The sequence below is a fragment of the Nicotiana sylvestris genome, chromosome 4, assembly GCF_000393655.2.
Source record: "Nicotiana sylvestris chromosome 4, ASM39365v2, whole genome shotgun sequence".
In the NCBI taxonomy this organism is placed as follows: Eukaryota; Viridiplantae; Streptophyta; class Magnoliopsida; order Solanales; family Solanaceae; genus Nicotiana; species Nicotiana sylvestris.
This window is the reverse complement of record NC_091060.1, coordinates 103,865,083-103,882,999: the sequence shown is the minus strand read 5'-3', so window position 1 is coordinate 103,882,999 and position 17,917 is coordinate 103,865,083. Positions and strand designations below refer to the sequence as shown.

The following is a 17,917-nucleotide window of genomic DNA, read 5'->3' as shown; positions in this document are numbered from 1 at the left end:
CAGTGAAGAGGAAATTAATGCATAGTTAAAATATATCTTACTACATTCTATACCAATTTCTAGTTATATCCGATAATAGAGGTAGTTGATACTTGATAGCTACTTTCTTGATAGTTCTGCATAATTCTGTCCTTCGTCCCTTTCTTTGATGGATCCTGGTGTGATTTCCTCTCGCTTAATTCTGGCATATGCTGACTATAATTCCCACATTCTTCATCCTTTTCACCATATTCAGCGTCTTAACCACCATACACACCTTTTCTGTATTTTAGATTCAACTAGTTTAGTAATTTGCTTTTAAATGTTATTCTGTCATCTCCTTTTACTTTTACTTTTTCAATATTTCTTGTGACATTTATTTCATAGGACTCTATGAAGTTAGATGTTTTGAGGAATCGACAGTGTTACTCAAGTTATCCTTAATATCCTGATCTGATTGAAGTAGCTTTGAAAGTGGTCTAGTAAACTTAAGCACATTATAGAACTAATGGCAGTAGGTGATTGAATTCTTTCTCAACCTTTAATCTTAGAGGAAAAAGAACATATTTTTAGTTCTATTTATTCTAACTGAAATAATTCCTGCTGAACCAATATACATACTGAGGGTAACTGTTGACACGAAAATGTAGGGTATTGTCTCTATTCATGCTATTGTAGTGGTATAGACATAACAGTAAATATATGCAACTTTACAAGGATAGGTATGATAATGCTCCCAATTTAAGTTTTTAAATTTAAAAATAAAATTGGCAAGGTTAATTTATGCAATTAGAAGTGTACTTTTTCCTTTTGGATTAGAAGATATATGGCTTCAAATGTCTGTTTGTTCTTTTTGATAGGTATCGCTGGATCTTGTGAAAAGCTTATATGCCAAGTTCATTGATTGGGACAATGAGATGGTTGATCCGGAAACTGGTACTCCATCCCATGCAACAAAGTAAGAAACATTGTCTTAGTTTTAATTTTTGTTTGCTGGCATATTTGCTATTCCATTTGCTTATGTATCTTCTTTCTCTTTCATGGCAGCACAGCAATTAGTGAGGATTTAGGGCAAGTAGAATATATATTGACTGATAAAACTGGGACGCTTACTGAGAACAAGATGATTTTTAAAAGATGTTTTCTTGGTGGAACCTTCTATGGGAATGAAAATGGAGATGCTTTAAAGGGTAAGGCCTTAGTTATATTTTCCGTGATTATTTATTATTGACTCGTGTATTTTCAACTTCTTCCTATATGCTGTCAAAGAAATAGATACAGAAACAGTGTCTCGATAACTTGGAGTACGACCTGATGTGGACTCAATTATCCCCACTAATGAATTTCATGTACCCATTAAAATGCTTTCAGCTTTCCAATGTGCTATTTGAGATCCTACTTTGGTGTTTAAAGATGCCTATAAATTGGAAAAAGACTTGATTTTAGACTATTGTCCAAATAAATTGCAAGCAGATTTTAGTTCCGGTTTTGATACAAGGTGCTTAGTGTAGGGCAATCCACAATCCTAAGAGTTATAGATCTATTTTTCTATTTTTCTACATCCACCTCTATTTAGCTTTTTCCTTGGTTATCTTATTGAGATGTTTAAATCGGTAGCTAGCTTTCGCACCCAAGAGCATGGCCTAGTGGTCGATGAAGTGGGTTGAAAACCATGAGGTCTCAGGTTTAAATCCCAACGGAGGCAAAAATGCTAGGTGATTTCTTCCCTTCTGTCCAAGCCTTGATGGATAAAGTTACACGGTACCAGTCATGGTGGGAGATAGCAGGTACCCTGTTGAATTAGTCGAGGTGCGTGTTAGCTGGCCTGGACATGACAATTATAAGAAAAGTAGCAATCTTCTTTCTGCAAGTTCTTGTTTAGTGCAAAATACTATTTTTGTTAGTCTTGGGTTTTGAGTTTAGTTTCAGAGTGGACCATGATTTCGCTACTTTGTTTCTTGTTAAGTAGTTAGTCATGTATAGTGTCCCACATCGGGAAACAGATACCTATTATTATGTAATCACCGTATATAAATAAGGTTGTACAACACTTTAATTAAGCACTAATATTTTCTCCTGTGCTTTTTCACATGGTATCAGAGCATTGGTGAGATAATTATCGTTGTGCCTCATTCCAACGACATCCGGGAAGAAATCAGTCGTCACCGTGCAATTTTCCGGTGACCTGAGAAGCTGATTGCGTCAAAATCACTTTTTACCGGTGTTGTGCATGAACCAACACCACCACAGTGTTCTCCATCCCCGGGTGACCAAACCCCACCGGAAAACACCTCCCCACGAGCTCTCACGTGCCAGTCAAAGAAATAAATTCCGGCAAGATTTGCTCCACGCGCCGGCACGTGGGGACCTTTCCGGAAACTTTTTGAAAAAATTTCTTTAGGACAGCTTGCTCGCAAGGGAATTCCGAGCCTACCCATCCAGATTACACTAAATTTCGATGACTTTTTTATTTTTCCGGTGTGAACAATAATTTCCAGAAAATTTCTGCTTTTTCGGCGCAACATTATAATGGCATTCGTATCAGAAGCCTTTAACTCACAATCCGTTGAATCCAATTCATTGGATCCAATCCAGACGGTTTCTTTATCGGATTATGTTGAGTTCCTTCGGTACAAAGTGTCAAAATAGACATCTTCAGGGATAGCTTCTGTTGTTCAAACAGATAGTAGCGTGACTTGTGTCTCCCAATCTTCAACCTTTGAGTCTTGGGTCATTGATTTAGGTGCATCTGATTATATTTCTGGTAGCAAATCTCTTTTCACTACTATTTCATATTCTCAATCTCTTCCAACAATCACAATGGCCAACTGATCTCAAACCATGACAACTGGAATAGGTCAAGTAAGCCCACTTCCTTCTTACCTTTAAATTCAGTTCTTTATGTTCCCAATAGTCCTTTTAATCTCATAGCCGTTAGTTGCTTAGCCAAATCACTTAAATACACTATTTTATTTCTTAATAACCTTGTTTTTATATAGGAATGCAGTACGGGGCGGATCATTGGTATCAGGCGTGAATCAGATGGACTTTATTACCTTATCCTTGCAAAATCACATGGACTCACATCTTGTCTTCCTTCAATAACTTGTCTTGTTACCGATTCGCCAGATTTATAACATAAACGGTTGGGACATTCCAGTTTGTCAAAACTTCAAAAAATTGTACCTGGTTTATCTCACTTGTCCATTTTAGAGTGTGAGTCATGTCAGCTCGATAAGCATACCCGCTTCCATTTCCCTCGGCGTCTTGATAATCGAGCAGAGTCACCTTTCACTTTAGTCCATTCAGATGTTTGGGGTCCTAGTCGGGTTAGTTCTACCTTGGGATTCCGCTACTTTGTCAGTTTCATTGATGATTATTCCAGGTGCGCTTGGATATTTTTGATGAAAAAGCGGTCTGAGTTGTTTTCTATTTTCCAGACCTTCCACGTTGAAATTCAAAATCAATTTGGGGTTTCTATCCGCACATTTCGTAGTGATAATGCCCTAGAGTATTTGTCTTCTCCATTTCAGCAGTTTATGAACTCTCGCGGGATTATACATCAAACATCTTGTCCGTACACATCTCAACAAAATGGGGTAGCTGAAAGAATAGCTGAAAGAAAGAATAAACATCTTATTGAAACTGCTCGTACCCTACTCATACAATCTCATGTTCCGTTGCGTTTTTGGGGGATGCAGTTCTTACATCTTGCTATCTTATTAATCGTATGCCATCTTCAACTATCCAAAATCAAGTTCCATTCTCTGTCCTGTTTCCCCACTTACCTTTGTTCTCTCTTCCACCCCGTGTCTTTGGAAGCACGTGTTTTGTTCATAACCTTACTCCAGGAAAAGATAAGTTAGCTCCTCATGCTCTTAAGTGTGTATTTTTGGGTTACTCGAGAACGCAAAAGGGGTATCGATGCTACCTCCAACGATACCTTATGTCCGCTGATGTTACCTTCTTTGAAACCCAATCATACTTCACAGGTCCAGGTAATCACTTAGATATTTCTGAGGTGTTACCAGTTTCATCTTTTGGAGATTCAGTCACTATCTCCCATTCATCTTCCTCTACAACTCCAGTTGCAGCTCCACCACCTACAGCTCCAGTTCCACCACCTAGTCCAATTCAACCTTCTGCAGCTCCACCACTCTTGACTTATCATCGTCGTCCAAGTCCAGCATCAGGCCCAGATGATTCACGTCCTACATCAAATTCTGCACCTATAGTGGACTTGTCTCCTCTTAGTCAACCAATTGCACTATGCAAAGGTGTACGATCCATACTTAATCCTAATCCTCATTTTATCGGTTTAAGTTATCATCGTCTGTCATAATTTCATTATGCTTTTATATCATCTTTGTCCACTATTTCTATCCCTAAGTCTACAAGTGAGGCACTATCTCATCCAGGATGGCGACATGCTATGATTGAGGAGATGTCTGCTTTACATGCGAGTGGCATTTGGGAGCTTGTTCCTATTCCTTCAGGTAAGTCTACTGCTGGTTGTCGTTGGGTTTATGCGGTCAAAGTCGGCTCGGATGGCCAGGTTGGTCGGCTTAAGGCTTGTCTTGTTGCAATAGGTTACACTCAGATTTGGGCTTGATTATAGTGACACTTTTTCTCTCGTGGCTAAAGTAGCATTTGTACGTCTTTATTTGTCCATGACTGTTGTACGTCATTGACCTCTTTATCAGTTAGACATTAAGAATGCTTTTCTCTACGGTGATCTTGAGGAAGAAGTTTATATGGAGCAACTACCTGGTTTTGTTGCTCAGGAGGAGTCTAGTGGTCTTGTATGCCGATTGCGCATGTTACTATATGGTTTGAAACAGTCCCCTCGAGCTTGGTTTGATAAGTTCAGCACAGTTATTCAGGAGTTCGGCATGACTCGTAGTGAAGCTGGTCATGTTTCATCGGCATTCTGCTCCTAATCTGTGTATTTATCTGGTGGTTTATGTTGATGATATTGTTATTATTGGCAATGATCAGAATGGTATTACTAATCTGAAGCAGCATCTCTTTCAGCACTTCCAGACTAAGGATCTGGGCAGATTGAAGTATTTTCTAGGTATTGAGGTCGCTCAGTCTAGCTCAGGTATTGTTATTTCACAGCGGAAATATGCCATAGACATTCTTGAGGAGACTGGAATGATGGGCTGCAGACCTGTTGACACTTCTATGGATCCGAATGCTAAGCTTCTGCCTGGACAGGGGGAGCCTCTTAGAGATCTTACGAGATATAGGAGGTTGGTTGGCAAATTGAATTACCTCATAGTGGCTAAACCTGGTATTTCTTTTCCAGTGAGTGTTGTATATCAGTTTATAGATTCTCCCTGTGATATCACTGGGATGCAATTGTTCGCATTCTTCGGTATTTAAGGTCAGCTCCCGGCAAAGGGTTACTATTCGAGGATCGAGGCCACGAACAGATTGTTGGGTACACAGATGCTGATTGGACAGGATCACCTTCTGATAGATGTTCTACGTTTGGATATTGTGTTCTAGTAGGAGGTAATTTGGTCTATTAGAAGAGCAAAAAACAGAATGTAGTTGCTCGATCTAGCGCCGAAGCCGAATATCGGGCCATGGCTATGGCAACGTGTGAGCTAGTTTGGGTCAAGCAGTTGCTCAAGGAGTTGAAGTTCGGAGAAATCCGTAAGATGAAACTGGTGTGTGATAATCAAGCTGCTCTTCATATTGCGTCAAATCCGGTGTTCCATGAGAGGACTAAACACATTGAGATCGACTGTCGCTTTATCAGAGAAAAGATACTCTCAGGAGGTATTGTTACAAAGTTTGTAAAGTCGAATGATCAGCTAGCAGATATTTTCATTAAGTCTCTTACTGGTTCTCGTATTAGTTACATCTGTAACAGGTTCGGTACATATGATTTATATACACCGGCTTGAGGGGGAGTGTTAAGTAATTAGTCATGTATAGTGTCCCACATCGGGAAGTAGATACCTATTATTATGTAATCACTGTATATAAATAGGGTTGTACAACACTTTAATTAAGCAATAATATTATCTCCCATGCTTTCTCACACTTCTTTTGAAAAAGAAAAAAAAAAGTACGAAAAGTGGCTGCTTGTCTGCTTTAATCACAACTTTGCTGCTTGCCTGATGCGGCAAAAGTTCAGAAAAAGGTATTTCCAGCTCTTTCTTTTCCTTTTCCTGTCAATCCAAACTGTGTTGACTCTCTGTTTGAAATGAGGGAGACTCCTCAAGTGGGTACCCTACAACTTGAGCATGTGAAGTATGCAGATAATTAGCATTGCATGAAACAAACATACAGGACCTCACTCAATTCTAAAGCTTGGGATTTAGATAGTTGCTTCCATGTTTGAGAATGATGAATTGGAATAATATTTATAACTAATTTGTGGAGCCTATGATTTATAAGTGAAAAGGTTTTGTCAGGTTGTTTTCTCAATTCAACCTATCAACTTTTCCTGCTTATCTACATCGTCTACTCTTATCTTACTATTGAGTTCCTTTCTTAAGGAAAACACTTCCAATCCATGTTTGAATGTTTAGCTAGTATGGGCTTGCATTTTGTATATCTGGATAACGTTGTTTGTTCCAGCTGGAAGTTTTTACTGCTCTCTTCTGTGTCTTGGAAATCTGTTGATCAACACAACTTCAAACTTTTGATCCTAGGGAGGACTATAACATCTTTCGCATAAAGTAGTCTCTCTTCTGTGCATCATCTTCAACTTATTTTGACCTTTCCTTATCTGATTTTCCTCTTTCTCTGGGTTGAGAACTAATGTGTTCTCCATACTCTTTTTCCTTATCAATTACCCTTCTCGCAAAAAAGAAGGTTAAACAAAACTTTGTTTCTCGTGCAGATTCAGAGCTGCTTAAAGCTGTTGCCGCTGGTTCCCCAGATGCTATCCGATTTCTTATTGTCATGGCAATATGTAACACAGTAGTTCCTGTACAAAGGTATTGGATGATTTGTCTCTGTCTTGATGAAGTCATCAAATTTTATATATTCTAGGATGGTCATTATTGGTGTCTCTGTTTTCTTTCTGCAGTAGAATTCTGTTTCCTGGTACCTTATAATTATTTCTTTCATTAACTTTCATATTTCTTCTATTACTGCCCATAGCAAAGCTGGAACTATTTCATACAAGGCACAATCTCAAGATGAGGAAGCGCTTGTGCGTGCTGCAGCTGGCTTAAATATGGTTTTTCTTGAAAAGAAAGGGAATATTCTTGGTATGAATCTGTGTGAGGAAGACAATAATACTATTTACATTTTTTATATAATTGTAATATTCTTTTCTCTTGGAACCTTCTTTTCTCACGCAGATATCAATTTTAATGCTTCATTGGTCCAGTATGAAGTGTTGGATACCCTAGAGTTCACTTCTGACAGAAAAAGGATGTCTCTGGTGGTCAGGGACTGCCAAAATGGAAATATCATACTTCTATCAAAGGGAGCAGATGAGGCTATTCTGCCTCATGCACATGCTGGTGATAATTCTTTACCCAGTAGTACTGTGTTCCATAAATTAACGGAGGAGAATTCTGAATCTCTGTGAAAGTTGATGTTTGTGTTTTTCTGTTAAAGGATTATACCAACATTTTATCTACAATTTCTTCTCTCATATGACACTATGTATTTGCTGCGAATGTATCATGTCACCTATGTTATAATAGTTATGTAAATAGGAGTAAATAACCCTAATCCCATATGTATTAGGAGTAAGACATGTTATTTTTATATATCTATATATATATATATATATATATATATATATATATAGGGCTCATTGTATTGTGTTTAACATAAGAGAATAATATCAATAATATTTTCTCCCGTGCATTCTCACATGGTATTAGAGCAGCAGTGAGAAAACACCCGGGAAAGAAAACCCACCCAAAACAGTTGCCGTGCATCAATTCCGGCGACCTTTTAGGGTTGTTTTTCGAAAAAAATCAATTTCCATCAGTGTTGTGCAAAAACCAACACTACCCAACATCCCCCAACCCTGGCGACCAAACCCCATCAAACACCTCCGGCAGACAACCTCTCACGCGCCGCCACGCGCAACCCGGAGGATTTTTTTTCCGGCGAGATCTGCTTCACGCGTCGGCGCGTGGAGCCCTTTCCGGCCATTTTTTGACGACGAATCTTCATAACAGTTGGGTCGGCTACTAATTCCGACCCTACCCATCCTATTTTCGTTTGATTCCGACCACTTTGCGTTTTTTCCGGCATCTACACTGATTTTTTCTGGCAGCTACAGTAATTTCCCAGCAAAAACAGTGTTTGCTTCATCTGTTCCAGCGAGTTTTCACGATGTCTTTGGGAGTCTATGCTTTCGGGTCTAAAAACCCGGGTTCTGGCAGTTCCGGTGTTATGATTACCTCATAACCTTTAATGGAGATTCAAACTACTTAGCTTGGGCTTCGTCTGTCGAGTTGTGGTGTAAAGGTCAAGGAGTTCAAGATCATTTAACAAAAAAGGCTAGCAAAGGTGATGAAAAGGCCAAAACACTATGGGAGAAGGTCGATGCTCAGTTATGTAGTATCCTGTGGCGATCTATTGATCCCAAGTTGATGCCTTTGTTCCGTCCATTCCAGACATGTTATTTAGTTTGGGAAAAGGCTCGTAATTTATACACTAATGACATATCTCGTTTCTATGGTGTAATATCGCGAATGACAAGCTTGAAGAAATAGGAATTGGATATGTCTACTTACTTGAGACAAGTACAGGCAGTCATGGAAGAATTTGAGACATTGATGCCAGTTTCTGCTAGCATTGAAAAGCAACAAGAGTAACGAAAGAAGATGTTTCTAGTTCTTACACTCGCTGGACTCTTTAATGACCTTGATTCAGTACGTGACCAGATTTTGGCTAGTCCGACTGTCCCCACAGTTCATGAATTATTCTCTCGATTACTTCGCCTTGCTGCAGCACCAAGTCACCCAGTGAGCTCATCACAGACACTTGACTCATCTGTCCTCGTATCCCAGTCAGTGGACAATCGGGCATCTCATACTATGGAGAATAGACGAGGAGGAGGTCGTTTTGGAAGATCTAGACCCAAGTGCTCTTATTGTCATAAACTTGGACACTCATGACATGTACTATTCTTTACATGGTCGCCAACCCAAAAATGCTTATGTTGCTCAGACTGATACTTCTGTTGCTGGTAATCTTTTGCTTGTGTTTCTCAGTCTAGTACTCTTAGACAATGGGTTGTGGACTCAGCTGCTTCTGATCATATCTCTGGTAATAAATCACTTTTGTCAAATATTGCGTATTCACAGTCTCTTCCCACTGTTACTTTAGCCAATGGGTCTCAAACCAAAGCAAAAGGAGTTGGACAAGCGAATTCCCTACCCTTTGTCACTCTAGATTCCGTTCTCTATGTCCCTGGCTGTCCTTTTAATCTTGCATCTATTAGTCGTTTGACTCGTGCCCTCCATTGTGGTATATATTTTATTGATGATTCCTTTATTATGCAGGACCGCTGTACGGGGCAGACGATTGGAACAGAACTTGAATCAGAAGGCCTTTACTACTTTAACTCACTCAATTCCTCCAAGGAATGTCTAGTTACAGATATTCCGGACCTAATTCACAGACGTTTAGGACATCCAAGCTTCAGAAGATGGTGCCTAGTTTGTCTAGTTTATCTACATTAGAGTGTGAGTCATGTCAGCTTGGGAAACATACCCGAGCCTCCTTTCCTCGTAGTATTGAGAGTCATGCAGAGTCTGTTTTTTCTTTAGTTCATTCTGATATATGGGGTCCTAGTAGAGTCAGTTCAACCTTGGGATTTTGTTATTTTGTTAGTTTCATTGATGATCATTCAAGATGTACTTGGATTTTCTTAATGAAAGATCGTTCTGAGTTGTTTTCTATATTCCAGAATTTTTGTGCTGAAATTAAAAATCAATTTGTTGTTTCTATTCGCACTTTTCGCAGTGATAATGCCTTAGAATATTTATCCTCTCAATTTCAGCAGTTTATGACTTCTCAAGGAATTATTCATCAGACCTCTTGTCCTTATACCCCTCAGCAAAATGGGGTTGCAGAGAGAAAGAATAGGCACATCATTGAGACTGCTCGCACACTTCTCATTGAATCTCATGTTCCGTTGCGTTTTTGGGGCGATGCAGTTCTCACAGCTTGTTATTTAGTTAATCGGATGCCTTCCTCTCCCATCCAGAATCAGATACCGTATGTAGTATTGTTTCCCCAATCACCCTTATACTCTGTTCCCCCTCGTGTTTTTGGGAGCACTTGTTTCGTTCATAACTTAGCCCCTGGGAAAGATAAGTTAGCTCCTCGTGCTCTCAAGTGTGTCTTCCTTGGTTATTCTCGTGTTCAGAAGGGATATCGTTGTTACATTTTCGTTGGTACTTTATGTCCTCTAATGTCACATTTTTTGAGTCTAAACCTTTCTTTACCTCTTCTGACCATTCTGACCACCTTGATATATCTGAGGTCTTACCTATACCGACCTTTAAGGAGTTTACTAGAGCTCCTCCTTCACCTTCCACCATAGAAGTCTTACCCGAGTCTACTATAGCTCCTCTTTCACCTTCCGCTACAGAATTCTTACCCATTCCAACTGTTGGGGAGTCTAGTGTGGCTCCTCCTAGACTCCCTACCACAGGAACACCACTCTTGATATATCATCGTCGTCCGCATCCAGCATCAGGCCAAGTGATTCATGTCCTGCACCTGACCCTGCTCCTCCTGCGGACTTGTGTCTTCCTAGTACACCGATTGCACTTCGGAAAGGTATACGGACCACACTTAATCCTAATCCCCATTATGTCAGTTTGAGTTATCATCGTTTGTCATCACCCTATTATGCTTTTCTATCTTCTTTGTCCTCTGTTTCCATCCCTAAGTCTATAGGTGAAGCATTGTCTCATCCAGGATGGCGACATGCTATGATTGACGAGATGTCTGCTTTACATACGAGTGGTACTTGGGAGCTCGTCCCTCTTCCTTCAGGTAAATCTACTGTTGGTTGTCGTTGGGTGTATGCAGTCAAGGTTGGTCCGGATGGTAAGGTTGATCGTCTTAAGGCTCGTCTTGTTGCCAAGGGATATACTCAGATATTTGGGCTCGATTACAGTGATACCTTCTCTCCCGTGGCTAAGATAGCATCAGTCCGCCTTTTTCTATCCATGGCTGTTGTTCGCCATTGGCCCCTCTATCAGCTGGACATTAAGAATGTTTTTTTACACGGTGACCTTGTGGATGAAGTTTATATGGAGCAACCACCTGGGTTTGTTGCTCAGGAGGAGTCTCGTGGCCTTGTATGTCGCTTGCGCCGATCACTTTATGGTCTAAAGTAGTCTCCTCGAGCCTGGTTTGGTAAGTTTAGCACAGTTATCCAGGAATTTGGCATGATTCGGAGTGAAGCTGATCACTCTGTATTCTATCGGCATTCTGCTTCGAGTCTCTGTATTTATCTGGTGGTCTATGTTGACGACATTGTTATTACCGGCAATGACCAGGATGTTATTACTAAATTGAAGCAACATCTCTTTCAACACTTTCAGAAGGATCTGGGCAAACTAAAGTATTTTCTGGGTATTGAGGTCGCTCAGTCTAGCTCAGGTATTGTGATCTCACAACGAAAGTATGCCTTAGATATTCTTGAGGAGATAGGAATGACAGGTTGTAGACCCGTTGACACTCCGATGGATCCGAATTCTAAACTTCTGCTAGGACAGGGGGAGCCTCTTAGCGATCCTGCAACATATAGACGGTTGGTTGGTAAATTAAATTACCTTACAGTGACAAGACCTGACATTTCCTTTTCTGTGAGTGTTGTGAGTCAGTTTATGGATTCTCCGTGTGATATTGGGATGCAGTTGTTCGCATTCTTCGGTATATAAAATCAGCTCCAGGCAAAGGTTTATTGTTTGAGGATCGAGGCCATGAGCAGATCGTTGGATACTCAGATGCTGATTGGGCAGGATCACCTTCTAATAGGCGTTCTACGTCTGGATATTGTGTCTTAGTAGGAGGAAATTTGGTGTCCTGGAAGAGCAAGAAACATAATGTGGTTGCTCGGTCTAGTGCAGAAGCAGAATATCGAGCGATGACTATGACGACATGTGAGCTAATTTGGATCAAACAGTTGCTCAAGGAGTTGAAATTTGGTGAGATTAGTCAGATGGGACTTGTGTGTGATAATCAAGCTGCTCTTCATATTGCGTCAAATCCAGTGTTCCATGAGAGAACTAAACACATTGAGATTGAATGTCACTTTGTCAGAGAAAAGATACTCTCGGGAGATATTGCTACAAAGTTTGTGAAGTCGAATGATGAGCTTGCGGATATTTTCACCAAGTCCCTCACTGGTCCTCGTATTAACTACATATGTAACAAGCTCGGTACATATGATTTATATGCACCGGCTTGAGGAGGAGTGTTAGAATAGTTATGTAAATAGGAGTAAATAACCCTAATCCCATATGTATTAGGAGTAGGACATGTTATGTGTGTGTATATATATATAGGGCTCATTGTATTGTGTTTAACATAAGAGAATAATATCAATAATATTTTCTCCCGTGCATTCTCACAACCTACTCCAATAACTTTGTTTTACTGCTTCCATCATTACCACACAAGAGCAACTATTAGTATGCCTTAATCTCAAACTAGCGGGAGTTGGTTATATGAATGCAACATCTAGTTCGCTCTATTTGGATCAACTTGGCAAACACCAGATCTAGTGTAAGTTTATCAATCTGATTAAATCTTAATACCAATTATTGGTATCACCTCTGTAGATCTTTTGCTTCCATTTTAATTATAGTCTATCTTTTGCTTGCAAAGTCCACATAAATCCAGAGAGATGTCGACTTCCTTCTACGTGATTTTAAGAGTGCTTTTAATGGGACAGAAAATGACTTCGTAAATTTGAAGGAATAGCCTCTTATTCTAGTTTCCTTTTGGTGCATCCATGAGGTTCTGGTTTGTATAAAGATTGAGTGTAATTCGTAAGGAATCATATCTTTTGGTACGTTCTCTACTTTTTAGTAAACTAGTATATGGGAGATGTTCCCAACATTGAGAAAATTATCTACCTTATAAAAAATAAAAAAATTCTACCTTGTTCCTTTTAACATCTTAAATCATCATAGTGTCACACCTACAAACTGGTGCTTCCATCACACCATATTGCCACAACATCTAATAATTAATTATCTCCTTTTTGCATCGAAAGTCAAAAGATGGACTGGGAACTCAGTAAACAAATGGTGACCCCCCCCCCCCCCCCGCGTCTTTGTCTGTGTTCACCCTCTTCTTCCTCTCTTTGTGCTTGTCTCTTTTCTCTGTTCTGCTCTAGCAGCACTCCTCAGTGTGTCTCGTGTCTTGTCTCTTCTATCTCTTTTGGAGTTCTTGAAATTCTTAGACGAGGCGATAAAAAGGTGAAGGTGGCTCTACTTACTTTTTTCTTTCTTTCATTTTCCTTTTCTTTTTGGTAGGGCTAAGTAGGGAGTGATCTTCCAAGAAACATTTGATTGTATTCCCCACGCTTTACTACCATTTTAGAGTGACTTTTGTGGAATATTTCTGATGAACTAAAATTTTGTTTTTCGTCTTTGTTCTAACAAGTGGGTTTTTGGTGGGAATTTTAGGCTCATTAGGAGTACTAATGAGAAAATTTCAGGATCAGGGTTAACAGTAGTTTGAGAGGTTTTGATATTGTCACTCGAGATTGTGACATAAGGGATATTCCTCTTACCAATACCCATTTCGCTTGGTGTAGGCTAGGACATTATTCAATTGCAAACTTGCACATATTGCGTCCTTTCTTCAGTAGAATGAGACATTTCCTTATATAGTACAAGAGAATCACCCCATGCATTTTCTCAGATCATTTTCGAGTTGTTCTCCATTTTCCTCAAGTTTTGCTGGATCAAGTGGGTTCTATTCCTTTTAGATTTGAACTATGTGGCTTTCTACTAGGTTTATCCCTCCTTTTGGGAAATGGTCAAATGTTGAGTAACGTGTGGTGGGCTTCTACTCTTTTCAGATTTAAAATATATTCTTTCCCATGTAACCTAGCATTCTTCTTTTATCTCTTACTTTTAAGTCATCTTTTGCTTTCAAAAGTTCGTCCACTTTCATTATTTTGTTTTTGGCTGACAAGGAGAATCTTTAGACAACTTTTAGTTTGCACGAGATAAATAGCTCAAAAGCAGCAGCGTGCATTTGAGGAGGACAGTAAATGGCAGATAGGAGGAGACTGGAGTGTAGCAGGATAGGTGCAAAGTAAGGTAGAAGAGTCATCAGGCGAATAGTCCTGAAAAAAGAATCTCACCTTCAAACAAACTGCATCAATGTGGAAATGAGGGCATGGCTGGGAGGATAGCTCTCAGTTTGTCTCCCTTTTTATTTTTGGAATTTGCTTTTATTTCTATTGTAACATTTTAAATTTGGCACGGGGGAGAAGAAGTGCAGACAGTGTTTAGTTTGTGCATAACAATAAGTAGCTCCGGAACTCTGCGCAATACTTATGTAAGTGTATTCAGCAATGTTTTTGTTCTTTCATCTTAGTCCCTTTCTTAACTAAGTGTTCCCTTTATCCTTGACCACTGCTAGAGCATCTTAGATCTGACAAAATGATGGCATTCTACTATTTTGAAATACTTTTCTTTGCTACTGCATCATCAATTCATCTGGTTGCTTAGGAGAGTTAAAATCTCTAGTTGCTATGCATATTTTAAGTTTCAAGATTGAGAAAGAGGTGCATTTTTCTTTTTGGTTGTAAATATTTGATAATCTCGTGCTGAATTGTTCTGAAATTTATGCTGAGACAATCTAATTTTGTTATGTAAAGTTGTATATTTACTAAGCCATCCTGCTGCTCAACTGCCAATGCTTCTTATTTATTGATGGAAAGAATATGTACTAGGACAACAAACACGAACCTTTGCTGAAGCTGTGGAACAATATGCTCAACTTGGTCTGCGGACGTTATGTTTGGCATGGCGTGATTTAGAAGAAGAAGAATATCATGAATGGTCATTACTGTTTAAAGAGGCTAATAGTTCATTGGTCGATAGAGAGGTGAGAAATCATCACTATGGTTTATGCTTGCTACTATTTGCTTTTTTCTTGCAGCGAAGATTAGATCACCTGCGTTGTGTACCCAGTGTGCTCTGGACTTTCTGTTGGGTGCTGCACAAGTTTTCAATTGACTGAATGATCCAATACTTGTGTGCTGCAGTGGAGAGTAGCTGAGGTCTGCCAAAGGATAGAGCATGGCTTTGAGATTATTGGAGTTGCAGCAATTGAAGATCGTCTACAGGTGACACTGCTTTCTTTTTCTTCTCTTATCCTGGTAAGGCTTGCTTGCCGTGCTGACACAATTCTTGCAGTTATGCGAAGATGTTCCTTTTAGAACTATAATTCATCTTGTCTCAATGAGTTTCGTAATCTGACTTTTCACTTGTATATATATACACATATACATCCAGGATGGTGTGCCTGAAACAATTGAGACACTCAGGAAGGCAGGAATACACTTTTGGATGCTGACTGGTGACAAACAGAATACGGCAATACAGATTGCCCGTTCATGTAATTTTGTTTCTCCTGGTATGCCCTGTTGATTCTGTTCTCCTTCTGGTTCTTTTCTAATTTGTACTTTCTTGTACAACATCTCCAACTGTTTGATGACATATTCATGCCGCACTCTTAGATAGCTCAAATGCCTGACTGAGTTTTTACAAAAGATAAGAGACAAAGTTATGCTGAACAAAAATTGCATTAGGACTTTAGAGTTGATCTTCTGTTAAAGAAGTATTGCTGCTTCCCATGTTTGTGATTAACAAAATCCTTCCAATCAACTCCTCGTACCTTATGCTTGTTGCTAGATGCATTATCATAAAGGATTAGTTTGAGTCCAGGTAAAGGTTTCCTGCAGTTGTCTGGGAAAGTAAGGAATATTTTGGGCTCCTTTGAATTGTCTAACTAAATGAGCACGAATAGTCTTGTGATAGATGTGAAGTGGAGGGTCAAATAATCAAAAGAAAGAAAGTGGCTTTGGTTCAGAGATTCTTCATTGTAGCATTGGAAGTCGAAGAACTCTAGTGCCGCTAAAGAAAGGAAAAGACATATGATTCCCTACAATGATACTGATGAACAAATGCACTAGAGTCCAAGTTGATACCAAATAAAATGGACAGACGGTGACAGTTTGAGAGCCATTAACAGATTCCTGCAACTCTTGAGTAAATATCAGAAGCTAGGTATCCAACACTCAATCACAGCAAACCTTCTTAGAGCATATATGGAAAAAAGATAAAAAGATGGATGAGAAAATAGAAAAATAAAGTGACAGTTTGAGAGCAATTGATAGGTTTCCTATTATCAGAAGCTTGGACTCCCGAAACAAAGTCCATCCATCTTATTAGAGCATATACGGTGATAAAGATGGGACTAGTGTTAAAATTTGGTCTTAGGTTACCCAACTGCGGAATGGTGCAATGTCTGCAAGTTCCACTTGCAGTAGGAATGCCATGCAGCCTCTGTGCTGTCTTTGTTTGTACTGATTGCATAGAGATCAGGGAATTGTTCCTTTGCTAACCATTTATCTGTCCACATTTTCACTATCTTTTCTTTCCTTATTTTCATTTTTGGGAACGAGAAGTAGCACCTCTAGCCATTATATGGACCATTTTGTTATGGGTATTTCGGGGGTGGGGGTGGGGGTGGGGTGGGGTGGGGTTAAGGGTTTTCGGAAGGGGAGATATTTTTTTTTATCATGGCGGTGTTAGGGCCATTTTGCCTACACCTCGACTGCTCCACTAGGTACCTCCTATCTCCCACAAGTACAAGTACTGGATGACTCGACTCACCAAGGCTTAGGACCTTAGGCAAATGAGAAGACATGACCTAGCATTTTGTCTCGTTTGGAATTCAAACGATGGTCTCTATTGATATTCACCCCATTTCATTAATCGTTAGGCCATACCCTTGGGTGCAAAGGGAGAGAAAACTTTGTACCGCCACCGGCTTTCAGGGATTTCTTGGTTATCTAAAAAGGAAAAAATCGGAATATCTAAAAGACCATAATGCTCTTGGCTCCAAAAAGTTAATGGCTAGCCTAAATATAATCCATCTTCCAAAGCGAGCCAGATGCAAAATGAAGTAGTGTTTTCTGATTTTTCTGTGATAAAAATTAAGATATATTCGTTATTGAATCTTTTCGTGTTGAGGTTTAATTTTCTTATGATTTCTAATTTGACCCAAAACTGATTACCGACATAAGTATGTCGTATACTAGGAGAAAGGTCCATTTGATTAGATCAAAAGATGCAATGCTGAAAACAAGTTGGTCCTCTAGTTAAGACAGAATCAAATGGAATAATATTCTAGGCGATCTCCTGCCAAGCACTCTTGTTGCGTGACACATCCAATAATGCCGCAAGCCTTCATCTTCAGAAATGCTTTTCAGCTGCATGACAAAAGCAACTAAATAAGATTGCTTCAAAGTGAAAAAGGAAAATGGATATGCTAAAGGCAGACTAATCCTCTGGATTGTATTCTCTAATGCCATCAATTGTGTCGAGAGAAGTTTTTCCTTCAAAAAAATTGTGCCGAGAGATGCTTTTATTTTCTGAATGACATGTTTGCAGAACCAAAAGGCCAGCTTCTGCTGATTAATGGGAGAACTGAAGATGAAGTAGGTCAAAGTCTGGAGAGAGTTCTTCTCACAATGAGAATAACAAATGCAGAACCCAAGGTATGTTGAATTGAATTCATATCTATCTTGACAAGTGTTCTATCTTATTGACTGGTATACAAACTCTTTCATTTGCATCAGCGCCTAATAACTGCGAGCATAAATGTTTGCTTGACTTACAATTTTATAATCTCCTTTGCTAAAGGATAAACAGAGATCGCAAATAATTGAATA

The 17,917-nt window shown here is 39.4% G+C and overlaps 1 protein-coding gene across 1 annotated transcript in view; it reads left to right on the top strand.

The window, feature by feature from the left end:
- The window catches only part of LOC104247744 (phospholipid-transporting ATPase 2), a 50,827-nt gene that overhangs the window by 12,888 nt on the left and 20,022 nt on the right, over nt 1-17,917 (top strand). The window contains exons 9-17 of the mRNA XM_009803839.2: nt 840-937; nt 1,027-1,169; nt 6,842-6,938; nt 7,105-7,214; nt 7,308-7,472; nt 14,909-15,063; nt 15,224-15,304; nt 15,474-15,594; nt 17,637-17,743. Of these exons, the coding sequence (XP_009802141.1) occupies nt 840-937; nt 1,027-1,169; nt 6,842-6,938; nt 7,105-7,214; nt 7,308-7,472; nt 14,909-15,063; nt 15,224-15,304; nt 15,474-15,594; nt 17,637-17,743 (1,077 nt within the window). The remainder of the gene's footprint in view (nt 1-839; nt 938-1,026; nt 1,170-6,841; nt 6,939-7,104; nt 7,215-7,307; nt 7,473-14,908; nt 15,064-15,223; nt 15,305-15,473; nt 15,595-17,636; nt 17,744-17,917) is intronic.